Genomic DNA, 27,209 nt, shown 5'->3' with positions numbered 1-27,209 from the left:
ATTTGCTTTTCAAGAGATTACTCTGCTACTGTATTTTAGTATGAAATGTCTTTTGAACAATAGTATCTGTATCATTAAAGTTGTACCCTGAATAATTGCGCTCATTGAAGACGGCTGTGTCTTAGGTACTGCACCTTCTTTGGGGGTCATAAAGCCAATGTTGTTCTTGCTGATTCCCTGTGAGGTAAACTTGTTTCTCTTCTGCTGTGTTAATTTTGGATTATTAATACAAATCTGCGGAATAAAAAAGAAAATCTGCTATCATCTCTAGTTTGGTTATCTCTAAACTGTATAGCCATTGGCCAAAAAAGGCCCAAGAAAATATCTTAAATGTTTGTTTTCTGGTACAATCAACCAGCAAATTATGAAAATAATAAGCCCTCATTATTACCTGTATGGGGTTTTCGGGTAACCAAGTGTATGATGGGAATAACTTGCATAGTGGTTGTTTGGTTGATCAAACAGCTATGTAGTTGCCATAAAGTGAAATATTTACACTCCTATTTTCTCTCCCAGTCTGCTGTCATACTACTGCTTGATTGCTTATATACCGTATATACTCGAGTATAAGCCGATCCGAATATAAGCCGAGGTACCTAATTTTACCTAAGAAAACTGGAAAAACTTATTGACTCGAGTATAAGCCTATAGGGTGTCAAATGCAGCGGCTATTGCTAAGTTTCAATAATCAAAATAAATACCATTACAATTACATTAAATGAGGCATCAGTGGGGTATATGTTTTTAAATATTTATTTCAAAGGAAAACAGTAAATTAGTTCTGTAAGTGGAGAAGAGGGTCAACAAAAACAATATGGTATCAATAATGATACCTTAAGAGTACTACCCCCTTAGCTCAAACAGCAACCCAGATAAAACACAAAGAGTTAAAATCATTCAAAACTATATATAGATTATATAGAATATAAAGTGCAATGTCTAGTGCAGAATGGGACAGGTGAGAACGGTAGATGAAGATGAATTTGGGAGCGGGCCAGGGCACTGGAGGGTCTGGTTGCGGGTGGCCTAATTTGCACACAAAAGACAGAGGGTGCTAGTCTGGAGGGACCTATGGCCCCTGACTCGAGTATAAGCCGAGGGTGACTTTTTCAGCACATTTTGGGTGCTGAAAAACTAGGCTTATACTCGAGTATGGTGAGACCCAAGCATCCAGGTAGCTGCTTAATGTATTTTCAAAACTACAAACAATTGAACAGAACAAATGTTTTACATCAAAATTAACTGACCCACCAATATTTACAAACAAAGGCAGCCTTCCTGCTAGCTGCATTTCCCTTAAGAAAAAAGTAAGATTTTGTCTTATTAGTAATCTCACTTAATTTGCACTCCCTATGCATGGGGGTTCAGGCTTTACCAGTGTAGCCTGTCACTGCCACTAAGAATTGGAGTAGCATATATTTAGAGCTCAAAGTTGCCATACAATGTTGCAGCGTGCAACAACCGCATACATTGCACTACGCCCAAACTTCCGCACTGTACATTTGCTGTGCTTGGAGAAAAATTACTTCTCTGAATCTCTGAACATAAGCGGAGGTTGCAGCTGCAACTTACATGGCATAAGGTTATGCCATATGAGAATTCTGCTGAAAAAGTTTCAGATACTGTTCCTGGATTTGAGGGGACTGTTAGCAGGGATGCAAAATTAGGAGAAATATTTTTTCTCCCACCTACCCCATTATGTTCTTTCCCAAGTGCCACATACTGTAAAGAAGAGAACCAAGAAATAAAAGGAATCCAATAAACAATATACTGCTGGTTTTTTACAGCTGTTACCAGCATAATTTATCTAGTCCAGTTGGCGGACTTTTGCAGTAGTGTGCGAAGTGTTAGATAAACCAGATGTTGGAACTTTGTTTTACAAGAAATCTGTAAATCAGTATTTTATAGTTCTTTGTTGTGTTAGTGAAGAAACAAGACTATTCTGTATCATGTTGCATGTAAAACCTGCCAGTGCCTGTGCTTGGTATCAACTACTAATTACTAGAAACAGCTGTCAACTTAAATTTACACTTGCCAGCCTGTAATCTTACATCTAAAGGAATTGTAGCACCAAAAAATGTTATGGTTTTACATGCAAAGCTCTTTTGGGCAGTGCCTGCTTTACCTCTTGTATTGGTTGTTTTTGTATGTTTTCTTCTATGCTTAATGTAAACAATCCTGAAAAAATATGTTGGTGTTTTATAAATACATGTTAATAATAATGATATAGATGTGAATATAATATGCTGTTATGATGCACCGGAAAAAAATTACATATTTGCCTGACACATGTGGATGCATCCGCCCTTAATCATAGGCACAATCCAGTGACAATCACCTAACCTAGAGTTTGCAGGTCCAGGCAACTGACATTTAAATTAATGGAAGGATTATAAATTAACAAGGATAATGGCACACAGGGCAACATGGGTTTTTTTGTTACCCAAACCAATTCCAGCTCAGCAAGCAGGTAACAAAACCATTGATGGTTTTGTCACCTGCTTGCTGAGCTGGAATTGGTTTGGGTAACAAAAAAACCCATGTTGCCCTGTGTGCCATTATCGGTGTGCTCTAACGAAGACCTCTAAGAGGTACTAACACCAGAAACTAAATCTTTTTTACATCATAATATTGTCTTTGCATTCTATGTATAAATGTGCCTTAAAAGTATTTGCCCAATGCTTTTACATTACCTATCTGATCCCCCATGTTCCTTACGAGGGGGCTGCTATAATTGTGCAGCAGAAGTCCGTTAGCATTAGAAGCTATAACTGACAGGTTAAAGGAGAAGGGATGGCAAAATGTTAGGCACCCCCAAGTGACTTTAATCGCTTACCTTGTACCCCGGGCTGGTGCCCCTGTTAGGAGAAAACAGCACCAGCCCAGGGTACCTATAGCGCATCGCTTCCTCCTTCCTACTCGCGCTGCTGCTGTTTGTCCGGGACAGGCGCAAGCTTTTCACTCTACTGTGCATGCGCACGCAGCGATACAGGAAGAAGGAAGCGCTCGCAGCTACCCCGGGCTGGTGCTGTTCTCTCTGAACAGGGGCACCAGCCCGGGGTAAAAGGTAGGCTATTGAAGTCACTTGGGGGTGCCTAACATTTTGGCACCCCCAAGTGACTTTGACTTTCCTTCTCCTTTAAGAAGGGACAGTCAGTTTTGTACAAAAATCAGGTTTAGGAACTTCAAGTAACGATTACTTGAAACATAGTTACCATAGTTACCTATAGGTAACTTTTAGTGTACAATAATATTTTGAAGAGTATATTTTTTTACTGTCCGTATCACTTCTTATATCTTAACAAAACACCGAATGGAGAGCACACCGGCAAACTTAAGCAATACTTGGGTGCCAGAGCTACAGTAGTAAAATAGACTTAGGCAGTGTCGGCGCTCACAGGGTTTTAGCGATAGTAGTATCAAGGAAAACAAAAAAAATGAGATGCAAGAGGTGAGATTTATTCGACCTACGTTTCAGTTCCCTATTGGAACCTTCGTCAGGGGTTCCAGTAGGGAACTGAAACGTAGGTCGAATAAATCTCACCTCTTGCATCTCATTATTTTTCTTGTTTTCCTTGATACTACTATCGCTAAAACCCTGTGAGTGCCGACACTGCCTAAGTCTACTTCTTATATCTTAATATACTATTTGTTGAAAAAATATGCAAAAAGCATGTTTAACATAAGCCCTATTCACTGAGGTTGTTAAAAGGAAGTGGTAGTGACAATTTAATTTGAAACCTTTGGGTTTCATACATGGTTGCGAGGATTAAAATCATATAGGTTACTCCAGGCTTTCTGTAGGTTTCATGTTAAGTTTGATCAAGGTACTATTTTTCCACAAATGATTCTAGCAGAGAAAATGCTTTTGGCAATTGACTTTGTCTATAGCTCCTTTGGAATAACACCTATAATATATATTGTTTCCTACCATTTAAAAGGGCAGCTCATCTTTAAAGGAAACATATAGCATAACTAAAAATTCCCCCGGTCCCCCAATTAATAATGAATACTATATGGTGCTGGTTTCATTCTGGGTTAAATTTAGACCCCAGCAGTAAAAAATCAGTTGCTTTGTGAGGCTACAATTCCATTGTTACTGTGAGTTTTTACTTATTTTGAATTGTTCATATACATACATGTACTCATGATATTGTTTATGCAGCCACTAAGTATTTTATGTTTACTCATTTTAATTACCTGATTCATAAAATAGTTATGGGGTATATTGCATTTATTTTATTCATTACATTAGTTGTGCTTTTAAGAGAAGGTTTAAGCTGTCAGTATTCCTAGCAACCATAGATAACAGTTTTCTTCGATCTGCTTAACGGAGAACTAAAGCTTAACTAAAGAAATAGGCTAGAAATGTTCTACATTATGTTTTGGGCTTCTGTACCAGCCCAAGGCAACCACAGCCCTTTAGCAGGGAAGATCTGTGCCTTCAAAGATGCCCCCAGTAGCTCCCCATTTTCTTTTCTGCTGATTCACTGCACATGCTCTGTGCTGCTGTCAGTTACTGAGCTTAGGGGCCGACTCAAAATTTATAACATAAACAGACATATCTGAAACCAGGGCATTTGCATGGGTCAAAAAAATTTAATTACAGTAATGATGCTTCATTGTTATTTGTATATGACAATAAACTTGAACTAATTAGCCCTGTAGCACCAGCTTAAGTCCAATTTTCTGCTTGATCATTTGCAACAACCCCTAAGCTTAGCTTTTCAACAGCTGTTCAGAGCGCACTGAGTATGTGCATTGTCCCGGACAGTTCTAACAAAATCCAAGATGGGGAGCTTCTGTGATTGTGAACTGCAAAGACCTATATCTTTACTACTATAGACGTGCTAGAGAAGCCAGTGCAGTCAGTATATTATACAAAATATGGAATTTTTAGCGATATTCATTTGTGGGGTTTCCTTTAATGAACCACTGTAATTGTCAGTGCTAGTTAAAGGTGGCCATACACGTTACAATAACGATCTTTCCTGCAACCATTCCAGTAATGTTAAGAGCTGAATTATGGTATATGCAGGTACAAATTCTACTCCTGTCTGACGATTCAGCATTAACCAACCGCCGATGTGCTGATGTTTGGGAAATTTTAGACCCTGGTTGATCAATGAGACAACTGATATCCAAGGCTTTTGCCAATATCAGTTACCCACCATACACGCACCAATTATTGTACAAAGTCATGGTGCCTGTATGGGAACCTTTATTGTGAGCCTATAAGGGCCCTGGCACACGGGGAGATTAGTCGCCCGCGACAAATCTCCCTGTTCGAGGGCGACTAATCTCCCCGAAATGTCATCCCACCGGCGAAAATGTAAATTGCCGGTGGGATGGCATTTTGGGGAGATTAGTTGCCCGTGAACAGGGAGATTTGTTGCTGGCGACTAATCTCCCCGTGTACCAGAGCCCTAACTAGTAGAATTCATTAAGGGGAAGATTTATAAAAAACTGAGTTTAGAGCTTAATACATAAAAACTCACCCACCTATGGTATTTTTAGAAGTGTATTTATCAAATGGTGAGTTCTAACTTTTAATAAAATGAAATTTTTTATTGAACTTTGTTGGGAGCGCTGACTCTCTGGGCCATGCACCAAGTACTAAGCATTGGAGGAGGTAAGGGTGTGCTGGTGGAACTTTTTTCTATTGAATGAGTTCTAACTTTAACCCATTGATAAATAAGCTTCTAAAAATCCCATAGGAATGAATAGAACCCGAGAGACTCACATTTTGATAAATCTGCCCCTAAGTCTCTAGATTATTACCACACTTATAATGCATTCCAGGACAAATAGGTCTGCTATACTGGAAAGTTTCTTTCCAAGTGATTTGTGGGTGTTATTTTAATTAAAATACTTTTAAAGGGTAATCCTCCAAACTAACTGGACCTGGTATCAATCTCTCTGATGCCTTTTGAAACACTTTTAATACTTTTGTGCCTTATATGACTATATTCATTTGAGTTCTGCAGGAGTTTTTTTTGTGATTAGATAAGATATCACCAGCTGTTCTGAGGAAATATCAAACTGTTTTGCAGAAACTCTCAAAGTATTATATTTGCTGTATATTTCATGATTTAGCTTAAGTAGTGTAGCTGAATACTTTCATTTATTATTATCTTATCTATGGGAGAAAAATGTGTTTGCAAGAAAAATATTTTTTCCTAAATTTTCCTTTTTTTTCCTTCCTTTTTTGCACAGGAGTCTGATGGCCAGGGCTGTCCTTTTTGTCGCTGTGAGATTAAAGGTACAGAGCCGATAGTAGTCGATCCTTTCGACCCCAGAGATGAAAACAGGTGTTGCAGTTTTAATGACAGTCTTTGTACTCCTATGTTGGACTTTGATGATGATGATTTGAGGGAAGAATGTTTGATAATGAATCGGCTAGCTTCTCTGAGAAAGGTAACCCAAAATTACTTCACCTTAGGAATGTTTAACATTGCCTCCCTAGATGTTTTAATGTTGTCTTTTTTTACTTCTATAATTCTGACTTCAACACCTTCTTGGACACTGGAATTTGGGGTTATAAATAAAGACACCATATTTTAAAGTTGGCAGTTTGTACCTTGTATTTAGCTGTTTAAAGGAGAAGGAAGGCTAATAAAGAGTTAATCTCAAGCTGCAGGCATACCTTCAGTTCTTTCAATGATGCCCTTAAGTCTTCCCATATTTCTCCCGTTCAGATGATCAGAAGCCTCATAGGAAAAAAAACAAAACGCTGAGCTGTGTAAAGAAAGTTCCCATAATGCCTCGCTCCTGCACCCAGACCGGTGTACATGCTCAGTTTGTAAGACTATGAGGAAGGTTCCTGCTGATTGGCTCAGATCCACATTCCTGGGGGGGGTAGTTCTTAGCATTCTTGAGGGAGGCGGGAGCAGGAGAGAGGAGAGAGCTGTGCGTCTCTGGCACAGAAAAACAAATAGACAACAAATTCTGTGTTTCTTTTGAAAGAGAACTCAGTGCAGCGTTTCTGTAAGTGCTTATGGCTCTATTTACATAGACATTTCTGATAAAGCAGTCTTAGTTTTTGCTTTAAGCAGCAACGTCATTCACTGGAAACATTTGTTGGAAACAAAGCTATTAACTCATATTTGGGTTTAGTACATAATACAGACAGCATGTTAAAATTGGGGTAAATTTATTTTTCTACTAATGTAGGTGCAATTTAAAGTGATTGCATGATGTACAGTATTTCGGGTAAAATGTATGCACTGACCCATAACATGGGTCAAGTAGACAAACTGTATTTTTGTCACTGGGAGCAGAGAAAGAAAATGGTGTTGGTCTATTATAAGGGTTGATATTATAGTAACTTAGGTTGGGGAAAAAAAGACACCTGTCCATGTGTTCAACCTTTAATGTCTACATGAAACATACCTGCTAGTTGACCAGAGGAAGGAATAAAACACCATCTGAAGCTTCTCCAAGGGGGAAAAAAATCCTTCCTTACTTCAAGATGGCAATTATACCAGCCCCATTATTAGCTATGTACTAAGCTGTTTGCAATAACCCAGTGTTTACTTGCTCACTTAGAAGCTGTCCAACCCCTTCTTAAAATTATCTAATGTATCTGCGAGTACAACTCATTCAAGTTTCACATTCACATAATTTAGATGGAACCTTCTTTCTTTTAATCGGAATGGATGTGTCTGCTGGAAGGACCTAATGGCAAAAAAGCTTTAAATTGTTATATAATACCCTCATATATATACTAATATAGCTGTTATATTTTTCTTCAGCATAAACATAAACAGGCCCAACTTTCCCATCTGTCTTCATAACTGAGACTTTCCATACCCTTTACCAGCTTATTTTCATTTCTTTGGACTTTCTCTCATTCAATAATATTCCTGAAGGACAACATTTTGGGCACATGGGATACAATGCTGTTTCTACACATTGTAGCACATGCTTGTTCTATAACCAGAGGTGCTAAAAGCCACCTAGCTCAGGTTCATACACGGACTTCATTGCACAGATTATACATAAATACAGTGTACAATAAAAAATCTGCAGGAAACAGGGAAACATTTTTTAATCTAGTTTATTTTTAATACAAATTGAGTCAATGTTTTCTTTAGTGTAGACACTGGACCATTTTAATGCTGCTCTTAAGGTTTTTATATAATTTTTTTTTTTTCTATAGATGAATGAACGGCAGAACTCACCAGTGACGTCACCAGGTTCTTCTCCACTTTCACAGAGAAGAAAAACACCCCCTGATCCACTGCAGATACCCCATCTTAATCTTCCACCAGTTCCTCCACGATTGGATTTGATTCAGAAGGGGTTAGCTCGTTCACCTTGTGCCAGTCCAACTGGGTCACCAAAGGTACCCTTTTATCCAATTTTATATAATTTTTAAGAAATGTGAATACATGAACTTAGAAGGCAAAGAAAAAAATATAATGGAAAGTAATGTGCACTAAAACATAATGACTTCGTCATTTGAAAATTTCTTATCTGATGATGAAGTCCCCATAGTGCATCACCCTTAAGGGCCAGTTTTGTACAAACAAATATTGAAAAATATGCCAGATTTTATATGCCAATGCCTGGTATTCAAAGGGTTAGGTATGGTGTATTTAATCTGATATTTTCTACACAACTTTAGAAATAGGCCTTAAATGAACCATTTACATGAACCAGCCAAGTCATTTGCTAACTTATTACCTGAGTTGGCTCTCCTCTGAGGGAAATAAAATGCACCAGCGTGTGGCATTTTTTAAGCAGTGTTGCCCCCACCATTTACCTGTAATTGTAATTTACCAAGTGATTGTAATTGCTTACCTTTTACCCTGGGTTGGAGCAGTTTTCTTCAACAGGAGCACTAGCCCTGGGTTAAAGGTAAGCGAGGGAGAGATCTCTTGCGCATGTGCACTATAGGGAAAAGCTGTCATTTTCACCCAACTGCGCATGTGCCGGTCCTGGGATTCAGAAGAATGAATGATTCTCAGCATGAATAATGGATGGGCCATTAAAGGGATTGTCCACCTTTGGAGTTAACCTTAAGTATGATGTAGAGAGTAATATTCTGAGGCAATTTGCAGTTGAAAATAAGTCCTAACTATAACAATTAGCTTTACAGAGCAATAGTTTTTGGCTTGAGGTCAGTGACCACCATTTGAAAGCTGCAAAGAGTTAGAAGAAAAGGCAAATAATTAAAAAAAAAACTATGAAAAACAAATAATGAAGACTAATTGAAAAGTTGCTTAGAATTGGCCTTTCTATAACATACTAAAATTTAACTTTAATGTGAACCACCCCTTTAAATATTTTTCCACATAAGTGCATTGCCCTAGAGAATAAACTTGTGGTCAAGTTCAGTAAATGGTGATGCCTAACGTATTGGCACCTGTTTGTTAATTTAGCTTTTCTTGACCATTAAAGCAATAATCCAAGCCATATTCACTGGAACAAGCTAATACAGATAAATAATATACCAGAGTTTAATAAGTCCTAACAGCTATTTTTTTTTTTTTTTTTTTGCTACCTTACCTTTTGTTTCCTTAGTCTTCTCCATGTATGGTCCGAAAACAAGATAAACCACTTCCAGCACCACCACCTCCATTAAGGGAGCCTCCTCCACCCCCAGAGAGACCTCCCCCAATCCCACCTGACAGCAGGACATGTAGACATTTGCATCATACAGAGAATGTGCCTTGTAGAGACCAGTCTACACAACATGATGCTTGGTGCACAAGAGACATTTCTGGTGCCAGTCAGCCTAGTATATGTCGTGTAGCACATGATGGTTCACCAAAACTTGGTGTACCTTCTAGCTCAGTTTTAAATGGAAGGCACAGTCGCATGAGTACTGAAGCTGGATTTATACGTCATAAGCACCATAAGCGTCGCGAATCACCATTAGAAACTATTAGGGTAAGAAAATTCTGCCTTTTTATGGAACCCTCTCCAGTCTAGTAATAAATAATGTTCACTCTGCACTGGAAAATAATTTCTAGAGATACGTCTGAGCAGGTGAGTCTCTTGAAATTTGCTCTAATTGAATGCACAGCCCACCCTTGCTATCACCTATGATATGCTAAAGGGACTCTTTTTTTATATAGTGGAATACTAAAATCATCCTTTGCTATTTATCAGCTTTGATATACAGGACATTGCTGACCACCTCTTTCCATTTAATGGGCCAGATAATAGGTTTACTACATGTTCAGGGGCCAGATTATAATAAAATTATGATGTCAACCAGATAGGCCAGTGGACCTTGTGAGCAGTCTGAGGGTCATAAGTATATCTTGGAGGGCCACATTCAGCCCATGGGCCTCCAGTTGGACATTAACAGTATCAAAATATGGCATAGAAAGAAACCGTATCAAATTCTAGGATATAAATTAATAAAAAGGCATTTAAATCCGAATGTACACAAAAATTCTACAGTAGGACTTGATGGACAGTCATTTCTGACTTTATAAATATCATTATCCTTAAGTAAGAATTTTTTTTTTTTTTTAAGGTTTATAATGGTCTTTCAGGAAATGAAGAATATGATGTCCCACCCCGGCTTTCACCTCCTCCTCCTCCTCCAACAATCACTATTCATCCTGCTATTAAGTAAGACATTATCTGTTCTCTTTTAGTAAACCGTTATAGTAATCTCTAACTGGCTATGTCAAAAGTGGGCACACCCCATGCCATTACCCCCAGCATAATATTAGATGCATGCTTTATGGTAATCACAACAGTGTTATGGCGTTACACCTAAATGGAAGAAAACCTAACAAGCCTCTGCAGGTGCTACGTGTTGACAAACTGTAACCATTTTTTTTTTAATGTGCCTTTTGAGAGAAGAGAAATATAAATACTTGGAAACCTACGAATGGATTTCGTCACACACATTTCTGCTGTAACTGTTTAACATATAAAATGTTTTGTATTTGGATCAGTATAAATTGACACTTCGAAATTAGCAAAATAAATTAAATGTATATATAGTCCCTATATATATATATATATATATATATATATATATATATATATATATATACAGAAAAGGACAGAGCACACCCTAATAGTAATCAAATGCCCCAGGTGCTTGCAAAAGCCATGTATATAGCAAGACAATGAGCCGCACACGCAGGGACTTTGTTAGAAAACAAAAATTTTTTTAATGAAAACGATCCAACGTTTCGAGCACCAACTGTGCTCTTCCTCAGGGACAAACCAAAAGACAGTGCAAACCTCACCCCCCATAAATACCCCACCACAACAAAAAGGGCGCCAAAAAAAGTATCGGTAACCATGGTAACCAATGTACATGAACTGTGCTGGTACTGGTAGAAAGAACATAAAGGAAAAAGTTTCAAAATAGTAAAAGGTGATAGAACAGAAATAAACACAGCTTGTGCAATGTAACAATATGGATAACAACAATATCAATGATCAGGGAAATGTATCAATGATATCAACAATATGGATCATTGATATTGTTGTTATCCATATTGTTACATTGCACAAGCTGTGTTTATTTCTGTTCTATCACCTTTTACTATTTTGAAACTTTTTCCTTTATGTTCTTTCTACCAGTACCAGCACAGTTCATGTACATTGGTTACCATGGTTACCGATACTTTTTTTGGCGCCCTTTTTGTTGTGGTGGGGTATTTATGGGGGGTGAGGTTTGCACTGTCTTTTGGTTTGTCCCTGAGGAAGAGCACAGTTGGTGCTCGAAACGTTGGATCGTTTTCATTAAAAAAAATGTTGTTTTCTAACAAAGTCCCTGCGTGTGCGGCTCATTGTCTTGCTATATATATATATATATATATTTATTTTATTTTTTTTTAAACTTTTTGGTTTTATCCATCGTTTGTGTGTATTAATACAGGTATGGGATCCGTTATCCGGAAACCTGTTATCCAGAAAGCTCCGAATTACGGAAAGCCTGTCTCCCATAGACTCCATTTTAATCAAATATTTCAGATTTTTTAAATCAATTTCATTTTTCTCTGTAATAATAAAAAAAGTACCTTGTATTTGATCCCAACTAAGATATAATTAATCCTTATTGGATGCAAAACAATCCTATTGGGTTTATTAATGTTTTACTGATTTTTTTAGTAGGCTTAAGGTATGGAGATACAAAATACGTAAATCCTTATCCGGAATACCCTTGGCCATACCTGTACATTGCTGTTAATTATGTTATTGGTGAGAGTATCTAGGCTTTAAAGCAGTGATTGTTTTAATGTATTAATTAAAGATTCTATTTGTGGTTTTTCATACTATAAACATACTAAAATATGGTAAAGGAAATGCAGAAAGTAAAAAGTGAAAAAGGAAAGACTAAAGGGTCTCAAGTGCCTCTATATAGAAGGTTGTCAGTTCTTTATTTTTAACCAATAGCTTGTCCTTGTAAATAAGATTACCTTGGGCTTACTGTTAACTCAGCTAGCATAAATCAATGTTGATTGCAAACCAATGTCATTAGATTTATTTACTTTTTAAAGGAGAACTAAAATAACATTTTATTCATGGGTCCCCTGTACTGGCCCCTTCAACCAACCGCAGCAAAGAAGCCCCCTGTCCTGTACCAATCTGAAGCTGCACAGTGGGGCTGACAGCTGCCACAACAGACCACATGGTTTCATGTCCTCTTCTCTCTGATGATGATCAGCCATGCACACTTGAAGACAGGGGTCATTTATCAACACTGGGCAAATTTGCCCATGGACAATAACCCATGGCAACCAATCAAATTGTTGAATTTATTGTTTTACTTGCAGCTGGCTGAAAAAAGCCAATCACTGATTTGTTGCAATTAGTTACTGCACAGTGTTGATAAATGAGCTGCAGTTGTTATTTGCTTCAAGTGAACTGTTCCTGGTCAGTCATCACTGCCGGAATTGGAAGCCAAGCAGCGGTGGTCCTGAAATACACCTCAGAACTCTGTATCTTTAAGATCAATATATGGAGTAAAACTGTTCTGTGGGGGTGGTTTGCTAATGTTGGGTAGAGGTGAGGCAGTACAGGGGATCCCTATTAAACATTTGACTTTAGTAGCCTATTGCTTTACATTATGGAAAAATCTCCAGGCCCCAAGTATTCTGGCTAATAGATAACTGTAAAATGTTAGCATGCACATAGGATATCGGAAAAAGGTAATGTTCTGTGTAGGGGTGTTTTTAGCTGTTATCATGCACATAATTGCTTCAAAAATGACAGATTTTTTTTCTCATTTTAAATGCAATATAGTTTATCGGCATTTTTTCTCATTCCAAATGCTTTTTTATTTTTTTTTGCTGCATTTTTCAGGAATCTTTTTTTTCAGCTAATTTTTGCCATAGTTTCACAAAAAATTTCACCGAAGACGCAATACAAAAATATCACTGTGAATCCATGCCTAAAGAGATTCTTATTGGAGTACAAGTACAGAATCCGTTGTTTAAGTGTTGTACATCTGTGAAAGTTTGAATTACAAAACTGAACTGTAAGCTCTCCCTTGCTTGGATGGAATAGCTTTAAGGTGGTTTGAAACCTGTGTAATGCACTTAAGTGTTATTTTTTTCTTTTCCTTTAGCCATGCTGCTCTTCGAATAGCTGGCTTTTTAGGCATTTTAAATAGGATAGCAGCAGGAATGTTTACATTTTTATTTGTGCCTGAGTGAGTGTGTTATTAAAGGAAACCCTCCTTTCAAGGCTGCTTCTGTTCAGGGGGTTGGTAATTGGCTAAAAGTGGCATGTAACAAGGAAGAAAATGTGAGAACTTTGCCAGGCTAGTGCTGTGTTCTAGGATTCATGCCAGGATATGGACACAGCCTAGCGGTATCTCTGTATAATTGCTTTTAATGAAGCCTGTCAGGAGTGCAGTGTTTCTGAGGATCAAAGCAGTGGAGATCCCTCCCACAACAATAATTCAGTTTTAATGGTAGTCAATTCAAATTCTGAATAACGTAAATTTGTGGCTGGACTTCTTGGAGAGTCTGGGACATCTTCCAGGTATTTCTTAGTATGGTGTATAGGTGTTTATAATCCCCACTGTGTTAAAACTGACATAACTGGTTTTGGCTGTGTTGTTTGTGAAAATTACAGGTTTTTTTATGTTTGTCAAAGGATGATTTTCAAGTTAGGCTGAAGCATGGGTAGTTTGTTTTCATTCCAACTCTCATTTCAAAGAAAAATGTATTTGAGTGTATACAAGGGAGAATATAGCTGTAATTTGCTATTTGGCAATGCTTAGAGTTACATTTATGCAATCAAAGTACAAAGGTAATTGGAACATTAAATGTAACTATCATTTTTGTCTTAATGGTATTCCATTGTTTTCTTAAATGTTACTGCTTCTTTTAAGTAGGAGATGATTCTGGTAGGACAAATACCACATGGAAGTTGCTGGACTTGGTTATTAATATTTATAGTAGTCAGGGCAAAACAAAACTTTTTTATATAATCCATTGTGGTTTGAGTGGTCTTACCTCTTGATGCCTCCATTTTCTAAAGCTATTTTATCACCGCAGCCAAATGGATTTAAGGGTGAAGACACACACAGCTACTAGTAGCAGCTACTTTTTCATGGCTACTAAACTCCAGAAAATACCCTGCCATAGACAATACTGAGAATCGGCCCTGCTAAAACACACGTAGAGGCAGTTATCAGTAAATGGTCAGCATTGTCTATTTCTGTAGCCATGGCAATTAGCTGCTGCTAGTAGCTCTGTGTCTCTTCACCCTAAAAGTTCTTAATGGACGTCTGATTTAATATGGCCAAATCTTTTCAAGGAGGATTAGAACACACAAAAGTAGAAAGCATTTGGAACAATTATTTCTCATTATTTGTGGTATACAGTCTGAAAGGTGAACTGCCTCTTTTGTTTCTGAGATGTGGCATTTGTGAGGCAGTGAATGCATACACATTAACATTCCCCTTTATTCACCCTCTTTACAGTTTAGTAAATGGAATCTAAACAGTGCCTGCATAGAATATATATTTTTCTTTACATATCTTTTGATGCTATTATTTTCCCCATTTATTCCAGCCTCTAATTAATTATATCACTGAATAGTAACCTCCAACACAGCAAAGCTATCAATCTGCATACTGTGATAGGCATTGTTAGCTTCTGTACACATTTCTAAAGCCATTTATACTTAATGTATGCACTTTATTTTTATACATCTTAATACAGTTCTCTGTAATGTTGCCATGTTTTATTATTTAAAGCAACATGATCTTTCTAAAAATTTCAACATGGTAGCTTGGTACCCAGAGAACGGGAAATGTAATTAAATATACATTGACAGAATAAATACTGCAGTAGTACAAAAGTATGGTCTACATGTATTTATGAAAACTTCTCGCAATGGATAAAAAAAAAAATACAATTCTGTGCATTATATAACATTCAGCTTTCCCAGCTCCACTGCAGACATGTTTATCCATGCTTAAATAATAGAAATGGTTTCACGAATGGGAATTCTAGGGAATGTAGTCTGTTCTCCATTCAGATACACCTTGGCAGGGGGCAGGCCTGTGGGAGCAATAGTATACTTGGTGACAGAAATAAATTTTTTTTTGGGATCCTTTCAGACGGCAACATTTGTTTCACTTGTTTAGAGGTCACCTCTCCACTAGCAAGTGGGCCACTTACAATATTGCAAATGTGGACCCATATATGTCAGTAAGGTTATACCGGTTCATTGAAGAAGGAAATCTTGTGAAATGTTTCATATCCAGGGCTAATTATACTGTATTTTACCATATCCCTGCAGCAAAATATTTTATATGTACACAAAATAATAATGAAGCAGTCAATATGACTCTTGTAACTGAAAGGAAGGAGTTATTACAACAGATTACATTTTATATATAATAATTCTAATCCTAGTTATATATTAAATGAAATAAAAGACAGTGTTTCTTAATTCCAAGTGGTCCTACTGAGACAATGTAAAGTCCAATGCAGTCAACAGCAAAGGCCTCATCTATTTCTTACTGTTGGATAAAAGCCTCTAAATGAAACATTAAATGGAAAGAGTGCCCTCTAGTGAAAGCTATTAAAACAATCATTAAAAATGTAGTTAGAAAAACAGTGCTTCCTCATGTGTCTAAAATATCCTCATATGTCTAATATATGTGTGTGTGTATTTATAGGTATAGGGTCTGTTATCCCGACACCCGTTATCCAGAAAGCTCCAAATTACAGGAAGGCCATCTCCCATAGTCTCCATTTTAATCAAATTTTTTTAAAAATATAACATTTTTCTGTGTAATTATAAAATAGTACCTTATACTTCATCCAAACTAAGATAAAATTAATCCTTACTGGAAGCAAAACAAAAAACAATTCCATACTGTGTGTGCGTATATATGTATGTGTATATATATAGAAACAAGTTGCTGGAAAGCTGCACACCATAAAATACAGATGATACCTGGGTGCCCGTGCAGATAAACGTGGATACACAAGGTTAGAATGACAGCACTCGCAGGCAGTTTTTCATGAAGAATCACAAAAGGTTTACATAAGAAGATTTGAGGCTTTATTCAGTCCGACGTTTCAGTTCCTGTCTGGAACTTTCATCAGGGACAGTGATGAAATGTATGTGTGTGTATATATATCTCAAGGCCTTGAGGAAGGTCCCGATGGGGACCGAAACATAACGTTGGCTGTTCATGCGTTTTTAATACACAATTGATTGTTTTTGGAACATAACTCGGTGTTGCTGGTCTTTTTTGGATATATATATATATATATATATATATATATATATATATATATATATATACACACATACTGTGTGTGCGTATATATGTATGTGTGTAAAGGGAACCTATGTATTTTCATTCATGGATCTATTAATAACAAAACATGTAAAGCAATTGGAGTCTTCAGCATGGTAAATGTAGTCTGAACCAGAAATGTAAGGAATAGCAAAGGACCGACAGAGCCTGCTTTCAGTAGAACTGAAATTCACTAGTCACATGAAAATCATTCACACAAACTAGTGTATATTAAGAAGTTGTTTAAAAATAAATTTTCTTTCATTTAAGTTTACAACCTATTTAAACTGTTTAATTATTTTTTTCGTAACTGCTCACTTTTTTCTTACCACATGTTCATGTATGTTTTCTCTACAGGAAGTTACACACAATGACATGCAGCTCACAAACAGCAATTTTGACAAAACCACTTTAGTCCATTATAGTTACGAACTGCATTTGGAGAGTATGCAGTTTTTCTTTATTTTGTTAATTATAACAAAAAAAGATTTTTATAATAGTATACTCGTTTTAAAAAATGAACCAGTATAGTTTTAGGGGGTGAGAAATTGTGACAGATTTTAGGTCCTTTGATTTAGGTTGTACCATCAGGAAACTAGTTTTGTATAAATTTTGTTCAGTTCTGCAAATCTGTAATTGTAGAACAAAATGAACTTAAATTAGCAGTTACAATATATTAAAATATGTATGTAATGCTATGAGTAATTATGTGCATCATTGAATGAGCATGTCTTAGGTGCTTAGCAGACTGGTAGACCAATTCTCCCAGTGAACATTATTTTTCTCATTCTGCCATCTAGGTTATTGGTTATTGCAAGAAATTTTCCAGCATTTTGTAATAGAGGGGGAAACGCGCAGAAACAGTCATACAGTTAATTAGCTAGTTCCAATGAAACAGAAATTATCTGCCACAAACAGCTGTATTTTCATATTTATTGCAAGCTTGTAATAAAATGGATCGTCTCGTACATACAGCTGATATTTTCTGTCTTGATGTTATTTTCTAGCTTAGCAAATTTTTATAACTGCAAGTTGGCACTGGATGCAATCACAGTCAGCCCTCATACAATTGTGTGTGCCTAGTGGCACTGAATAAAATTAATTTATTCAAATTTACATTTAAACCCCAGAACTTATTAGAGAAAATGCTGTGGGTGTGCCAGAATAGCACACCCACAGCACTTCTGTGTTAGCTTAGTACATACTTCAGATCAGGGATCCCCAACCTTATTGACCCACGAGCCACATTCAAATATAAAAAGAGTTGGGGAGCAACACAAGCATAGAACATGTTCCTGAGGTGCCAAATAAGAGCTATGATTGGCTATTTAGTAGCCCCTATATGGGCTGGCAGCCTACAGGAGGTTCTGTTTGGCAGTACATCTGTTTTATATGCAACCAAAACTTGCCCCCAAGCCAGGCATTGCAAAATAAGCACCTACTTTGAGGCCACTGAGAGCAACATCCAAGGGGTTGGGGAGCAACATGTTGCTCACGAGCCACTGGTTGGGGATCACTGCTTTAGATAGTGGTTTAAGGCTTCACAGGCATATCTTATTTTACACATGTGCAAAGTGAATATAATATGAACCAGTCTCAACTTGCAAGCTGAATTTTTACATGACTTAGTTGTGCACCATGTGGACATAAATGAGTATGGCACAGAAATGCTTCTTTAGGCTAATGTTCCTTGGAGAGATTATTCTCCCACGATTAATCTCTGCTACCGCGGCCAACTAGACTCTCCAAAAGTGGATCGGCAGTGGAATGACATACATGTTGGTTTGTTGCGTAAAGTTGTCTTTTTCACGGGGGTAAAAGACATTTGCCATTAACATTTGAAACATTTTAAGATTAGACCTACCCTTTTATGAAGTAGCAAGAAAAATCTAATTACATGGGTGCCCAGAATGTTTAAATGTTTATGTAAAAAAAAAAAAGGTAGATTGATCATATTGATACATTTTTAATAAATCTACCAAAATACATGTAGGTGCTGAATTGCCTCATGAACCTACTACAAGTAAAAAAAAAACAAAAAACAGCAGAGTACGAATAATATCGTCTCTTCTAAATAATAACTTCTGCTAACTAAAGAAATAAACAAATGCCATATTTATATATTGAACTTTCTGAACCTTTAGGCTGGTGAAGTATCTGTATAGCAGCAATGATCCAGGCTTTTAAATTTACCACTGGAGCTTCCTATGTTGTATTTAGTAATGAGAAACATGGCACACTCACCCTCTCAGATTGCTCGGGCAGCTGTTAAGAAGCTAAGCTTAGGGGTCAACACAAATTATCAAGCAGAAAATGAGGTTTGTCTCTCAAATAAGCTGATGCTACAGGGCTGATTATTAAATTCTGATGCTAATTGCATTGGTTTCAAAACTGCTATCTAGTAATTATTTGTATTAATTGCTAATCAGCCTTTTATTATAACATTTATATTCCAAGTGACAGTGAATCAGCAAAAAAGAAGATGGGGAGCTACTGGGGGCATCTTTGGAGGCACAGTTCTTCACTGCTAAAGGGCTGTGGGTGCCTTTGGTTAGCAAAGAACCCCAAAACATAATGTACAATATTTCTGCCCTTCTTCTTTAGTTAGGCTTTAGTTCTCCTTTAACCTAAAAATATTCCTTTCATTGTTGCTGTTCTTTTGGATGCAAGCACCTCGGTAATGCCTGCAATTAAATGCTGTGCTTTTATTTGACAAATGGCAAAACCATTTTGCCCCAAAGGGCACTTTCTGCCTGTAATGCATTGTCCTGAAGAAGGGTTTCTCATTAGTCCCCAGTCAGTGGAAATGTATTTAGGCATGCAAACCATTTAAATAAATTGATTAAATATCAATTAATTTCTTCAAAAAATAATTGCATGAGTGATTGAAGAAAATCTATGATATATTTGGCTAAATTGCGCAGAAGTGGAGTGGCTATAGTCAAAGAGCATTTGAGAATCTATGGCATCATTTTACAACTGAAATGCCCAAACATCATCTTACTAACAACCTCCTATGTCCTAATCACTCTGAGTGTGTAAAGCTCTACAAAATATAAAAGTATGGAAACTTAGTACCTATGCAAACTATGTATTTCCATTTTTATTTGATAAATAAATCAATAATGTCACACATCCTATAGATAAAGTAAGCTAAAACAACTGAACAGGGATGAGAAACTCTATTTTTATCTTTTAACAGGACCTTTTAAAGCCATTAAGCATTAGCATTCTCATTAAATTTTTTTTAAAAAATTCTTCCTGTTGGAGTAATAGCTGTATATAGTTTTTTCTTGAGATCCATTTAGCCTATGCAATCTGTTAAGTTGCAGCAATTGAAATGTCAGGACTAATTGTATCTAATTTATCAAAACTAGTTCTCTTGACTTATATAACAAATGTTAAGGCTGATATTAACAATAAATAGCAGTTAGAGCAATCACTTTGTTCCTCTTAGATCTTCCTCCTATATCAGTAACTGCATTTTTTTAGTCATATTTCTGTCATCCCACAAATCTGAAACCCAGTTAATTCATCTTCATTAGATATTTGTGGAAATAGAGTTATTCAGTATGAAACCTAATAACCTATAACTATATACTGATAATCACATACAAAAATGTCATGTTTTCAGTTGAGCTGTCATACTAATTAATGTTTGGCATTTGTTGAGTGTTTGTTTTGTTCTTTAGGTCTTGTTTGCTTGACATTTCTGTGTGGTTTCTGGCATTTTGAGAAAAATAACAGTGGGCTGGTTTACTGTAACTAATGCTTAAAATTTCTTCTACCAGTTTGATTCTATTTTTTGCTTGATATAAAATGACCAGGCATTTGTGTTGGTATACTCAAATTCTCATGTTTGGGACAGTGATTAAAACAGTTACTAAGGGAGTGATGCATGTAGCTGTGGTAAGGAAATGGTGAGATTGCCTGGCCATATGACTGTATGCAGTCTGTTTTACTGTGCTAAATTTTAGGGAGGGGAATTGTTATACTCACAATTTTTCAAAACCAAATTGCATAAAAAAGCTGAATTACTGTTTTTTAAGTATAGAAAATCCACCATTGTTGGCAAAAATTATGATAAGTATATTTTAAAAATGGTAATTTTTGTTAAAGGAACAGTAACACCAAAAAATGAAAGAGCTTTAAAGTAATAAAAATATAATGCACTGTTGCCCTGCACTGGTAAAACTGGTGTGTTTGCTACAGTAACACTACTATAATTTATATAATAAGCTGCTGTGTAGCCACGGGGGCAGCCATTCAAGCTGGAAAAATGGAGAAAAGGCACAGGTTACATAGCAGATAACAGATAAGTTCTATAGAATACAATAGTGTTTTATCTGTTATCTGCTATGTGCCTGTGCCTTTTCTCCTTTGAATGACTGCCTCCATGGCTATACAGCAGCTTATTTATATAAATTATAGTAGACTTTCTGAAGTAAACACACAACTTTTACCAGTGCAGGGCAACAGCGCATTATATTTTAGTTACATTTATATACTTTCATTTTTTGGTGTTACTGTTCCTTTAAGGGAAATATCTTCCGTTAATATGAATGAATTTTGTTTTAGCAGCGCCACCTGCTGGTCAGTTTCTGACAGTGATCTAGTCGAGGAACTTGTCAGAAGAATGACAGCTGGTCTGAGCTTCTTACATTTAGGAAATATGTGAGAAAAGTTATCTAAAGTTTCTAATGATTTTCCTAACCAGAGGAACACCAGAACAGATCCTTTTTTCTGACAAGGTCCTCAACTGGATCAAAGCATGACATTTACCAGCAGGTAGCGCTGTTGTAATTCATTCATATTAACAGTACATATTTCCCTTATTATCTTTGAATCTTTAAAAAAAATGCAAATGGAAAAAGTGTTTAGAATAGCACTCTCATGTCATCATGTTACATTTGCTTATTTTAAAGGTTTACTTATCCTTTAAAGCTCACCACTTTTTGAATGTACTCCGATTCCAATTCAAGCAATTTTACACGGGATTTTTCAGCTGTAAAATTTTCTTTGCTGCTTAATAAATTAACTCCTTTGTTTTTGTGGTATTTGCTTTTAATTAGCATGGATATTTATGCAGGTAGATAGGCACTGGATTTTTACTTGTTTAGGTGGTTTTAGTTTTGCGTTTTTATTTTTTTTCTTCTACTCACAGTTTAAAAAATCAATAAGGTGAGTTTTTACTCTATATTTTATATGTCACACTTCTAGGCCTTCAGAATTCTATCCAGTGGGAAAAGCTGCTATTTACTGTGGCCGCCTTTGTATCTGTTAAGAAAGACCAGAAATATAATGGCAGTTTTTCTTCCATTAGACTCCAATTTGTTCTTCCAGTGAAACAATTTCTTTTGTAATCATACATACTGTATTTGTTAAAGGTAATATTTCATTCTTCAGATAGGAGATTGTAGCCTCACTTTCTGTGCTAAGAAAACTATTTCTTTCTTTCAACAACACTGCCAAGTCAGACACCAGACCGGATTATATTGATTTACTTTCCTCATTTATCTTTCTCTTCCTTTGCCCCCTTCTCTGAATAAATCAGAGCCAAAATTAGATGTATGTTTTCCCTCTGTTTGTGTGTGTTTCCGCCGAGTACTCTGGTTTCCTCCCGAACTCCAAAAGCTCACAGCTCTGAATAAACTTGAGCACTGTGTGTGAATGGGATAGGGACTTTAGGTCGAACACTGGGGAAAGGACTGATAAAAGATATTATATTATTCAGTTATTCATTATACTGGGTGCTGCAGAATATATTGGTGCTATATAAATAAAGGATAATGATAATAGAACATATTTGGCTGTTATAAATGTATCACCTTTCTCTCTAGTTTTTAGGGGATTAGTGCTCTGTAGTGTGTTGTGTACATTATTAACATGGGCAGATCGTAGAACTGAAGCAGGATTGTGTAGTGTTTTTTTGAGATCTGTCATTGTAAGATTTTCACTCAGTCATTGCTTTGACCAAAATGTTCTTAGTTCTCTGACTACAGCAACCCAGTGGCTTTAATGCTTTTTGATCAACTCCAGGCAGTTATTTTAGAGTAATAATTTCTCCTGTGCCACCTTTCACGAAAGGCAGTTTTATGCTTTGCTGAGCCATACCTATATTGAAATGTGGTGGTGGCGGTAGCATCATGTGGTAATGCTGCTTTTCATCAGCCGGTATTGGGTATCTTGATTAAATACATAAACATAAGATAATATCATCAGATTAGTTATGTTGAAATATTTTTGAGATTATATTATAATGCCATGGATAGTGACATTTCTGTCACTATATGAATTAAGGTATGAATATTTTGTTTATATCCGTTTGTTCACATGATAATAACTGGTCGTATATGGCCAATCTTAATATTGCAATGCTAAGATTTTTTACAGATAACACAGTCCTAAAAAAATCCAACTGCTGTCTTTGTGTACTTGGCTTTTGACAGATTTTGTTTTCTATAAAGCATAATATTTGCAAGGCAGCAATATTTATGTTAATGATTCATTAACAAAGCATTCATTACTCTGAATGCTTTGTCTTACAAACTTTAGTGGGTCCTCAAAAAGTTGGGCCCTTTTAAAGTCCCAGTCTCATTCCAATTGTGTATCTGTGGCACTAATTCTATGCTGCATCCCTCAGGTGCCAACTGACCAACCTGAGCAACCTGCAGCAAATATGTCTGGAAAAATGAACATTAGTTCTTTGAAATAATTTCACAGAGAACAGAATTTAGGTGTAGTAAAATGACAGAATGATCATACTCTTGCACCTATGTTCTAAATCAGCTCTAATATCAAATAGTGAAATGCTTGTTTTTTATTATATCTTCCTATAGATATTAATCTTTCCCTACTCATAACCTACAGAAAACACTGCAGTGGTTTAACCACCATGTTGTCCCATAAACTAACTGAGCAATGTAAATAAACTAATTGAACAGTTCTGCAGATTAAGCTATTATGACTGTATATTAACTGCCTACACCTCTGACGATTTGGTTTGCATGATTGGAAATATTTTAGTTGAATCAAATTTGCTGAAGATCAGCAGCATTCAGACAGAATACATTTGTATACATGGATTAGATCCAGGTGAGCAAATCAGGTATGCGACTGGGCAAAATATTCCATGTTTCGACTAATTTGAGATTTAAAAGGGAGAATGGATATAGACTCTGCGTCTACTTGTTCAGCGATGGAATATTGTAAATAAAGTTGGTAACATCAGTGCTGGGTTGCCAAACAACCTTACTCAGTGCCAAAATTGTCTAGATTTGCCAAAATTGTTTTGATTTTCCAGCATTCAAAACAACAACCTTTTATCTATTCTAAGATCTAATCCATCTGACACTTATGTTGTATGTAGCTCTGTTAGATTTCTGCCTGAGCATAATAAAGTTATTTCAATGAATTTATCAAGAAACAGAATTTCCAACAGAAGCACAGTTTTTTTTCTACTACAACATATGTGGCATGTTTCTCCTTTTTATAGTTGGGTGGGGGGGCTATAGTTTGCAGTTGTCAAAGAGTACAGTGCTCTTCCCCTGTTCACCCCCCTTACCACCTGGGCTCCTGTGGATGTGCCAGTTTTGTATTTCTCCCAGAGTAATGTGTTGTGGTTGGGGGTGCAGGGGTGTAATTTCAAGTTTCCATTACAGAACAGAGAACCATAAAATATAAGTAGACATGGATAGAGCTTAACAGAAATGTAAGCTACATTTGGCTGTTTCTGCAGAAAGTTGTAGAGAAAAAAAAAAGTGTTGTGTTGACATTTAACTCTTTTACACAAAGGGTTGCTGAAAATACTTTAATTACAGTCTGCTTTGTACTTGTTTCTTTCATTTTCTCCAGATGTCCTTTGTTAGTGAACTCTGTATCAGACAAAGTGAGAAATTCTGCAGAGGAAGATGACAGTGAATATAAAATCCCCTCATCTCACCCTGTGTCCTCGCGGCTGCCTCTTCATTGCCATAGTATTAAACATTTTCCTAGGTAAGAGATGCCATTGCTATAGTTTTATGATGACTGTGTAAAACACAGCACATGTTATTTTCTTTTCAAATACCATCTGTAAAATGGTAGTTCATCTTAAAGGCAATATCTAATTTATTTTTGCATTAAGAAAGAAAATATAATTCCTTTATACAGTAAATCAAAATGTGGAATGGATTTAAAGTTATTTGCAAATAAAAAATTGTTATGTTGAACAGCAATACTAATCTAGCCTCACAAAGCAACACATTTTTTGTTTGTCTTTTTATTGTTAGGTGGGACACCAATTAAAGCACTGTATACACAGTAAAAATTTAAGAATGGTCTCATTTCAATTTTATTAAGGTGAACTTCCCCTTTAAACCAATAAAGAATTTTTTATTTGAATGAAAACTACAACTTTCTGCTTACCTGTCTGCACTATTCTGTGTCTTAGTCATTTATTGACTGTCATGGTACAAAATACTAAATGTAAGTCACCGAATGTCAGGATGCAGTGAAGTTAACATGGGCAGCAAAGAGAGAGAGAGATGAGGCTCTGATAAAACCAAAAGAGTTGTTGTAGATTTAGAGGATGCCATTTATATTGCTTCTTGGCTAGTTTCCCCCTTCAAAAAATGTCAAACTCTTGTAACCTTACCCTAGCTCTATTCATTTTAGTCTGGGTAAATAGTTACGGGAAAATCAAGTTTAGTTTAAAAAGAAAGATGTAACTTGTATATATGTGTGTGTGGTTAAAAAAGAAGAGAGTACAGGTTCAGGTAAAGAACTATTTATTGAGTAAATATTACCTTACTTTTTTTTTTTTTTCTTATTGGCTTATTCCAGTATAAGCAGCAGTTTGCAATGCTCTACTGACAAACCACATACTTTGTTGTAAGGAGCAGAAAATAAGTAAGCTGAGTAATAAACTATTTATATATCAAAATTAAATGACAAGCCATACCAAAAACTATTTGTGGATGCAGAATTATTAAGCACCCACTATAGTAACATATTTATATTAATCACAGTTCCCTTTTATAGAGCAGGATTATAACAACCTTGTTAGGGGGAAGACACATGGAGCTACTAGTAGCAGCTACTTCCACGACTATAAAAATAGACAGTGCTAATCATTTACTGATTGTCCCTACATGTGTTTTAGCAGAGGCAATGCTCAGTATTGTCTATGGCAGGGTATTTTATGAAGTTTAGTTGCCATGAAAAAGCAGCTGCTACTAAGTAGCTCCATGTCTCTTCACCCTTAAACCTTGGGTATCAGATTTAGATACAGACAGATCAGTACATGAAATCTACGCTAAATGCCTTGAAAATTAGACCAGTGGTTACAAAAGTGTGGCATCTACCCCCTTAAAGGTGCGCAGAGCATTGGCTAGACTAAAGGCCTGTTGCTTTCTTAGATACTCCTTAAAGGAGAAGGAAAGGTTAGTATAGAGTTAATCTCAAGCTGCAGGCATAGCTTCAGTTCTCTCAAAAGTGCCCTTAAGTCTCCCCATATTTCACCTGTTCAGAAGATCTGAAGCCAAACAGGAAGAAAAGACGCTGAGCTGTGTAAAGAAAGTTCCCATAATGCCTCACTCCTGCACAGACATGCAGACCAAGTGAACATGCTCAGTTAGTAAGACTATGAGTCAGCTTCCTGCTGAATGGCTCAGATCCACATTCCTAAGAGGGGGGGGAGGGAATTCTTAGCATTCTTGAGGGAGCCTTTTATGGCTGTATTTACATAGACCTTTCTGATAAAGCTTACTTAGTTTTTACCTTTCTTTCTCCTTTAATAAGTCAAAAGGGATTCTTGGAACAAATTCCTTAAGGCTCTTAGAAAAATCCCATTTACATATTTTTATCCTATAGGCTAACACTTACCCACTGGGGTTTTAAAGCAGAAGCCAGGATAATAGCTGATCAGATTCCCAACTACAGACCGGTTTCGCTCTTCTTGAGGCTCATCAGTGTAGTGCAGGGTTTTCTGATCAGCTTAGGTAGAGCCAGGAGTGGGGATTTACGAACAAGTCAAAACGGTTAAGGAGACTGCCTTATACGTATGCAAATAAGTCAAGAGGGATTCTGGGAACACATTTCTTAAGGCTCTTAGAAAAATCCGATTTACATGGGTTTATCCTATAGGCTAAAGCTTACCCACTGGGGTTTTAAAGCAGAAGCTAGGATAACAGCTGATCAGATTCCCAACTACAGACCAGTTTTCCCTTCTTGGGGCTCATCAGTGTAGTGCAGGGTTTTCTGATCAGCTTAGGTAGAGCCAGGAGTGGGGATTCACAAACAAGTCAGAACGGTTAAGGAGACTGCCTTATACGTATGCAAATAAGTCAAAAGGGATTCTGGGAACAAATTCCTTAAGGCTCTTAGAAAAATCCGATTTACATGGGTTTATCCTATAAGCTAAAGCTTACCCACTGGGGTTTTAAAGCAGAAGCCAGGACAACAGCTGATCAGATTC

General features: G+C 36.6%; 1 protein-coding gene across 4 annotated transcripts in view; it reads left to right on the top strand.

Annotated features, from left to right (window-relative positions):
- Positions 1–27,209, top strand: part of cblb (Cbl proto-oncogene B, E3 ubiquitin protein ligase) — a 104,655-nt gene that overhangs the window by 63,781 nt on the left and 13,665 nt on the right. For all 4 annotated transcript variants that reach the window (XM_012956753.2, XM_012956754.3, XM_012956752.3 and 1 more), the window contains exons 9-13: positions 6,217–6,417; positions 8,162–8,347; positions 9,529–9,897; positions 10,493–10,590; positions 24,608–24,748. In XM_012956753.2, the coding sequence (XP_012812207.1) occupies positions 6,217–6,417; positions 8,162–8,347; positions 9,529–9,897; positions 10,493–10,590; positions 24,608–24,748 (995 nt within the window). The remainder of the gene's footprint in view (positions 1–6,216; positions 6,418–8,161; positions 8,348–9,528; positions 9,898–10,492; positions 10,591–24,607; positions 24,749–27,209) is intronic.

Source organism: Xenopus tropicalis, chromosome 2 (assembly GCF_000004195.4).
Source record: "Xenopus tropicalis strain Nigerian chromosome 2, UCB_Xtro_10.0, whole genome shotgun sequence".
Classification (NCBI taxonomy): domain Eukaryota; kingdom Metazoa; phylum Chordata; class Amphibia; order Anura; family Pipidae; genus Xenopus; species Xenopus tropicalis.
Note: the sequence above shows the minus strand (reverse complement) of the source record. Positions and strands in the feature narration are given on the sequence as shown.